The sequence below is a fragment of the Mastomys coucha genome, unplaced genomic scaffold (assembly GCF_008632895.1).
Source record: "Mastomys coucha isolate ucsf_1 unplaced genomic scaffold, UCSF_Mcou_1 pScaffold12, whole genome shotgun sequence".
NCBI classification, from domain to species: domain Eukaryota; kingdom Metazoa; phylum Chordata; class Mammalia; order Rodentia; family Muridae; genus Mastomys; species Mastomys coucha.
The window spans coordinates 90293899-90302222 of record NW_022196894.1 but is presented as its reverse complement, the minus strand read 5'-3'; the positions used below and the strand labels follow the sequence as shown (position 1 = coordinate 90302222).

At 48.4% G+C, this 8324-nt stretch overlaps 1 protein-coding gene across 1 annotated transcript in view; it reads left to right on the top strand.

Annotated features, from left to right (window-relative positions):
* Positions 1-4000: 4000 nt before the first annotated feature.
* Rcan1 (regulator of calcineurin 1) overlaps positions 4001-8324 on the top strand; it is a 71042-nt gene continuing 66718 nt past the window's right edge. Inside the window, exon 1 of the mRNA XM_031364440.1 lies at positions 4001-4432. Within this exon, the coding sequence (XP_031220300.1) occupies positions 4190-4432 (243 nt within the window). The 5' untranslated portion in view covers positions 4001-4189. The remainder of the gene's footprint in view (positions 4433-8324) is intronic.

The window sequence follows — 8324 nt, the reverse complement described above, 5'->3', positions numbered from 1 at the left end:
TTCTGCCTGTGCTGTTGACACTTTGCTGTCTATTTTTACCTCTCTGGGAGCAGCTATTGATTGTTGATACAGATAGTGTCACTGGAAGCATAAGGCACAGCTTAATTAAGCTCCAACTTAAAAGGCACAGTGAAGGTTCCAGTGACTAGAAAATGCTATAATCTAAGTGCACTGAGAGGTAGGACATTTTATTATCAAACATGTTGCCTGTGGGGGCAAGAAGGACAACTACCCAGATATGAAAGGCAGAGTGCTCGTCCTATGTGTACACAGCATTTTAACCTGGCATTTAAGAGGCACTGAATTACACGCATGGCTGCCAGAGCTGGTTCAGGTGTGTCAGCATGTGGCACACTTGTGAGGGCAGCCTGTGTGGAGGGAGGTTGAACTTGCTCTCAAGATCACTATTCCTGCTGCCTCCTGCTCTCCAGCTCCCCACTTTTCTCTCTTCTTTTTCTTTGTCTTCTTTTTCTCCTCTACCCTTTGTTCACGTCTCTTTAGGCCCTTCCCAGTTTTCCTTTGCTGTAGAACCAAGGGGCCAAGAGAACATGAGAACGGCTGGTTCTGCTTGCTGCCTGTTTGTTTGAGGGGAAGTCCTTTGACAGGTGCACAGTGCCTCTGTTCTAGGAAACTGCAGGAGGAGACCCTGTGTTTGAAGGTGTGAGCTGGCTTACAGATATTTGCATGGAATAGTACATTAAAAGAAAAAAAGCTGTTTGGGATTGAAGAGATGGCTGCTCAGAGGTAAGATTACTAGTTGCTTTTTCAGTAGACAAGTTCAGTTCCCAGCAACTACACCAAGGACCTCCCAACCATCTGTCACTCCAGCTTCAGGAGGTTCCACATTCTTTTCTGTCCTTCGACAGAGACACACAGAGAGGGGCATGGAGAGAGACTGAGAGACAGAGACAGACAGAGACACACAAATAGAGAAAGACACAGAGAGACAGACACAGACACACAGAGAGGGACACAGAAAGAGACTGAGAGACAGAGACAGACAGAGACACATACAGAGAGAGAGACAGACACAGAGACAGAGAGAGACACACAAAGAGAGAAGGAGAGGGAAGGGGAGAAGGGGAGAGGGAGAGGGAGAGAGACAAAGAGAGAGACAGAAAAAGACAGAGACAGACAGAGACACCCAAAGAGAGAGGGAGGGGCAGAAGGAGACACACACACACACACACACACACACACACACAGAGAGAGAGAGAGAGAGAGAGAGAGAGAGAGAGAGAGAGAGAGAGAGAGAGAACCACCCATGTTGCTGGACTTGACTGGTGATGAGAACTAGCATTCTCACTTTGCTTGGCGGAGGCGGGAATGCTCTTCATCCACATCTTAGCAGTGAGCAGTAGCACTCTAAAACTAGCTACAGATCATGTTGTCTTTGCCACTTGCCTGAGGTTGGACCCAATTCTCCTGCCTCGGAGTTGCCACAGAGAGCCAGCTGGGATGGTTCCCTCGACCACATCTTGGATTTCTGTCTCCATGGTGTGCTCTTTCCCCTCACAGTCTTTGCCCATCAGGCCTACTCTGCAAGCCACGAACAGATTAGAGTGAGCCAGCCTCGAAACAACGCCCTGCCCCGAGGACGAATACAACAGACCCACCCAGCAACAGGTTGGCTGGGTGTTGTTTTTCCAAAACCGGGGCCTTGTTCCCTTTGTTATCCTTTTCAGAATGTCTGGCTGGGGTTTGCAGAGGGCTCAGTGATGTTGTCCTCTCTGCTGAACTTCAATCTAATCCCATGTGGCCTTTATCATATTCTATTTTAAAAATACCGGCTATGACGAGACAACCGCTTGCTGTAACATTTACCCTTTAAAAGCACAACCAAGTGATGTTTCCAATATACAAGGAGTCAGGCAAACATCACCACGATCAGTTTTAGTTGTGACTCAGTCTAACTCACTCCCTATTCCCCTTCAGTCTCCAGCAGCCACCGATTATTCTGTCTCTGTATTTGCCTGATCTGGACATTTCACATATGCCATTGTGTGAGTGGCTTCTTTCATTAGCGTCTTGTCTCTGAGGTCCATCCTGGGATGACACTATTAATACTTCTTTCCTTTGTATGTGGATCCTTTCCCGCTGCAGATGTGCTCCTGGTGCCTCCATTCACAAGCCACTCCAGTTCTTTACATAAATAACAGCAGTGTGCCAGGAGTTGTCATCTGCAGGTCCATGTGATGTGGCTGAATGATTTTATTTTTCTTTGGATTATACCTAGAAGAGCTTCTGAGTCACATGGTGACTCTCGATTTTCTTTTCCAGGAGACAGGCCTGAGACTGGTCCATTTCTCCCATCCTCACACCTCAGGGGTTTGTGAATTATTTCTTCTCTTTGATTCACAAGGGCATCAGAATGACCCCAGGGCCTTACACACGGTATACTTTGAATAAATCGCAGCTCTAGTTGGGTGTACATTTTGTGATAATAGCTCCACTTCCTGACTAGATGGCATGCCTGCTTTTGGAGAAAACACAGACCTGAGTCAACATCCCCCTAAGAACTTAACTGCACAAGCAGTGGCACCACTTACTGAGCATGTCCCGAGTTCTTGCCCATATGACCTCGTTTCATTAGAAATGAGGGATCCGCATCACTCTGCAGTAATTAACAGAAAGGTGAAACTCACACAGTGGTTCTCACTCTGACGAGTTGTCCAGGCACAGTGCTCACGTGAGGTTCTGTTTACCCATAATGAATCCCCTCAAACCAAGGCCCAATGTCTAGCCTCATCTCCTACTGTGATGGCTCTCAACCTTCCCAGTGCTGTGACCCTTTAATACAGTTCCTCATATTGTGATGACCCCAACAAGAAAATTATTTTGTTGCTGCTACATTCTAACTACAGTTTTGGTACTGCTATGAGTTGTAGTCTGATATTTAGGACATCTATATGCAAACCCTGTGACAGGGTTCTTGAACCTCCAATGGAGTCAAGCCCCACAGGTTGAGAACCGTCGTCCTACTGTATACAATGGTCTAAGTGAGAAGTATTTCTTGTAAAGTCTGGCATTTGAACATTAGTCCCCAGGTGGTGGTACTGTGGAAGTTTGGCTTTACTGGAGGATGTGAGCCACTGGGGGCAGGCTTTGAGTGTAGAAACAGTTCCTTTTCTAGTTCCTTGTCCTTTCTTCATGGTTGTGGTTGAGATTTGATCTCTCAGCATCAGGTTCCAGCTGCCATGCCTATTATTTACCCACCACAATGGACTCTTATCCCTCTGGGACCCTATGTCGAACTCTAATAAACTCTTTTATAAATTGCCTTGGTCATGGTATTTTATCACAGTAACAGAAAAGTAATTGAAACACATGGCTTTTTTTTCTTGAGATATTAAATCAGAAAGGGAAGTTTTTAAAGGAAAGAGAGGCAGCCAGCAGGATTGGAGAAAGGGCATGAGGGAGGGCAAGGGGAGACAGATGTGAGCAAAATATAGTGGTATCTGTGTATACAGACAAATACATGATATATGTATGAAAATAATTATTGAAACCCACTCATTTTGTACTAAAAAAGTTTCTAATTATCTAAAAATTGGACAATGACATAGTGACTAATACGTTGAACTATAAACATAAGGCCACATCACAGAGTTACTCAAGTCTTATTTGTGATTCCGTGGTAATATGCACTAAGTATCTAAGCACTGCTAATGTCTACCTAACAGAGCCTCTAACTAGATTTAAGTCCTCAAAATTGGCTGCGTGTTTCCAAACGTCGCGTGGGAACCGCAGAAGCGCTGCCTCCCGGGTTAAGGTCCCGCAGACTAACACCCGACTTGTGTCCTTCAACAGGCACAGCCAGCTGTCAGAAAAGCAGAACTGGCCAGAGGCCTCTGCCCCTAACAAATATGGCCGCCCTGCGGCTTCAGACTTAGGGCGGCAGAATGAGTCTCACGTGACAAAGTCTTGTCGTATTATTGGTCTGCTCTATAGGAAGGGCGGGACTTAATGGCCCGAGTGGGCCGACCTTAAAGGAAACGTTCTTGGGCTCCGAGCAAGCTACGACTCTAGGCCGGCGAGCGCAGGCTGGTCGCCCCTCCCGCCCGGGGCGGAGGCTGACGGGGCGGGCGCTGGAAGGTAGCGTCCGGGCGCCGCGGTGACCCCGAGAGGGTGAAGCGAGAGCCAGCGGCCGCGGCGCGGAGCAGAGCGGAGCGAGGAGTGCGCGCTGGGCATGGAGGACGGCGTGGCCGGGCCGCGGCTCGGAGAGGTGGCGGAGGCGGTCGAGGCGCGGGCACCCCGCAGGGTGACTCTGCGGCCCTTCGCGCCCTTCTCCGCGGCTGCCGAGGGGGACGGGGGCGGCGGCGACTGGAGCTTCATCGACTGCGAGATGGAGGAGGTGGATCTGCAGGACCTGCCGAGCGCCACCATCGCCTGCCACCTAGATCCGCGCGTGTTCGTGGACGGCCTGTGCCGGGTGAGGACCGGGCCGCCGTCGGGGCGAAGGGCGGACACTTGTTGCGGGGCGCGGCCGGGGCGGGGACGGGCCGCAGCCCTGCTCCAGGGGTCGCGGGCTCTGGAGGCTGGCTTCCTTTTGCACCACCTACATAATCCAGATCGTGTTCTATTGAAGATTTGAAATCAATTCCTCCTCCCCAGTACCATGGTTGGTTACTCATATATGCCCCATCTCCTTCCGAGGGTGTCAAATTTGTGTGGATTTGGGCGAGGAAGGAACAACTCCCAATGTACTTACTGAGTGTCCCTGATGGTGGCTTGTCACCCCTTTAAGGAACTAAATATCCTAAAGGCTTAGGAAAGGTTTTCCCCCCAACACCATTCAACCAAAACTGGCCAATCAACCGCAAGATAATGAGCAACCAGGATCCTCACCCAAACACTGGCTTTTCTTCCAATAGTGCAGATTGAGAATGCAGAGCATAGTCTATTTAGGAACGGTGAGTCACGTCTGTTTCCTCCTTCTCCCAATGAATGAGGAGCACCCCTTCTCTATCTAGTAAAAGCAGGCAGGGGCTAAGCCCCCAGAGGCAAGAAACTGCTAGTTCCCCTGGCCACTTCAGGTGATAATTCATCCAGCACTTGCCCTAAAGGCAAAAATGCAGTTTGATTCTCTGCTGTATCCTCAGATCCCAGAACAACCTCACAACAGAATCTTAATAAATGTCAAAATGAGTGGCTGGCCAATTGGGCAGAGCCTTAGACAATGCCATTCTGGGATACCAGGCACCCAGGCAAGTGCAGTCTCACTATGAACTAATGTTGCTTCACATGAAAAGAGAGAGCCTGAGATCCCTAAAAGAGGTTTGAAGTGCTGGCCAAAGCTTAGCCTGCAGAGAGAGATGAGAAAGCCTTTGAGCTGTGACAATTGTTGCTCTACACAGGATGTCCTGAAGCGAGCATAGCCGTTGTAAATCCTCCGTGAAAGTAAATGGCTGTATAAATTATAAATAACCAAGACACAGTGGTGTCTCTCTTGGCAGCAAGCGACCTTCAGCTACACATCATTGACATGTGGACTCAGTGCCAAGGGCTGAAAGCTTTGTTGACATGTTTGATTGAGGGAAACAGAAAAGGTAGATATCAGATGTAGCAGAAGATGATAGTGCTCCAGGGAGGAGGAGAGCTCAGGGAGTAGAGGTCTGAGAAGGAAGGAGTTGGCTGCTGTGCATCCAATGAGCAGTGGCGGCGAGGCTGCCTGGCATGATAAGGTGGTGATTGCCGGTGACTGATGCTGGTTTTCCAGACGTGGTTTCAGATTCAGAGGAGGAAGTGGCGAGCTTGCCAGGCTTGTCACTTTCACAGAGTTTGGATTCTGGAGGGTGTGGAGATGGACAGACCGTAGGAAAGAAGCACATGAAGAAGTGCTCTTGAGCACAGCCACCGCTGACATCCCCCAATACTAAAATCCACACATGTCGAGGTTTCCTATGTAAAACAGTAAGTGCTTGCATAAAGCCTATGCATAATGTAGCATATGCATCACCTCCCATGTGCTTTACGTCATCTCTAGGCCACTTATGATGCCTGCTAGGTTGTAAAGTGTATCAATAGCTGTTATACTGCTTTATAAAGCGACAAGGAGGGAAGGTATGTGCCTGTTCTTGCAAATGCAGTTTTTCTTTATGAAAAAAAAAATGATTCTAGATTGCCTGAACTTGTGCATCTGCAACCTGAGATACTAAGGGCTGGCAGAAGAGATAGGTACAGCGCAGAATGTGAGAGAGAATCAGGTAGTATGGACAGGTGGCAGCCAAGTCCTTACGGGGTTGCACACTGGTGGCTCAGGATGTTTGACCTTGGAACTGGCTAACTGTGCGGTCTTGGGAGTTCCACAGGAGGGGTGGCCAGAGCAGTAACCATGAGCAGCATCGAGAATCTGGAAGCAGCGTGGCCGGAAGCCCTGTGAGGAACTACCTGGCCAGCGCATAGATCTGAAGATGTAAAGTTGAGGCACTAAAGCTCACAGGAGGGAGTCCATCCTTCCCTGATCCATGGGCAGGATCCGCCTTCTAGGCTCTGGGGAGGGCTCAGTGTGGGTGCAGAACGGTACTCAGTGAGCGGTCAGTTCAAGGGCCAAGGGTGTCCCTGCCGAGGCTGATTGGCTCCTTAGGGAGTTTTGTGTCTAGAATCCAAAGGAATAGCAGTGCTGATGTGTGGACACCAGGGTTAACTAGAAAATGGCCGGAAGGAGTTTGAGTGCTGAAGGGTGGGATGCTGGGCTGCAGAGTCCGAAGAGCATCCAGGGAAGGGTCCGCAGAGAGCTGCAGTCAGATGTTACTCTAATTTCAAAGCTAGGTGGAAAGTGTCCCATAGGGAAGGAAGATGGGTGGGCGGAGAGGAAGCATGGAGGCAGGCCACGGAGCTTGTCATATTGCTGGAGAGGAGGGTCCTTAGTGCAGAGGGGTGGTACTGAGGAGACAGACTTCTAGGGACATCTCCCCTTTCTCTCCACCTTGAGGACTGGAGCTTCAGTACGGAGTGTTGTGCGCTGATGGATTGCCAGTTCATAGGTCCTGTGGGTTTACAGTAATTGACACAGCATTAACACATAAGCCTAAAGGTACCAGTCCTAGGGTCAATAGCTCTGTACAGGAAGACAACCTAACAAAACTGCCATCATTGGCACTCCTTCCAGCAAGCTAAGTTTCTCAGTTAGCCAGAACCATCCCTCTGAGAGAGAAAGTGTGGCTTTGGGGGTTCAACTTCCCACCTGCGTGCGGATCACCTTTAGGTAGTAGATTGAAAATGTGTCTACTCTGGAATGGGCAGGCCACAGCTACAAAGCTGTGGAGGCCTTAGAGCTGCTGTCGTCCTTCCTAACCACACTGAAGAGCCACCTGGGGGTGCCAGTCTGCAGGAAAAGCTCATTACCTAGGACTCTCCTGATCTTATAACCGTAATCGTAAGTGAAGAGAAGAGGCACACCTGAACTACTCATTTGTTTGAGACTCTTAGAAACTGTTTTAACTACTAACACAATCTGATGTGTGAACTTTGCTTTTAGTAAAATATGCTATTAAGTGTCTATGTAAAAAACTATCACTAGTAATGTAAAATAATCTTCCTGGAGAAATTCAAACTGTTACAAGTTACAGGAAGCCTTTATTAACATATGGGTACCTTCTACATGGGCATACATTTGCCTCCTGGCACACTGTTTTACTACGTGGGCAAACACTTGCCTGGCACACTGTTTTACTAGCTGTACCTTCTATGGACAGTTCTACTTAGAAAGTAGAGCTTTGAACCAGTAATTACCCACCATGCTTTGCGCTGTTGGCTCTGGTTAGTTGGTTCCTTTTGCTCAGCCATCACCAAGCTAACCGGCAGTTTCAGAGTTCCCGTTTGGTGTCTAGGAGGCAGAGTGCCAGACTAGCAGAAACATGTACTTTCATTGGTCGTCTCAAATACGGATGCATATTTGATGGGTACAGTGTCACCCAAAGGCTATGTCAGGATCTGCTGTCAAGAAACCATACGTAGTCTCTCCGTTTCTACTGAACACACATCTCTTTAAAATATGACCATGATTCGTGGTGGCCTTTTCTATAATTTTCTTTTAATAACATGTACTCTGGTCTGCATAAAAGGATCTTAAACAAGAATTCTAACTCCTCTACATATGTGCCCCTCCCCAAAAAGGGAAACTCCAACAGTACATGTAACCTTGGAATCTATTTTTAAAAAAACTCTGTGTGTGTGTGTCTGTGTGTGTGTATGTATGTGTGTGTGTGTTTGTCTGTGTGTGTGTATGTATGTGTGTGTGTTTGTCTGTGTGTATGTCTGTGTGTGTGTGTCTGTGTGTGTGTCTGTGTGTGTGTCTGTGTGTGTGTGTGTGTCTGTGTGTG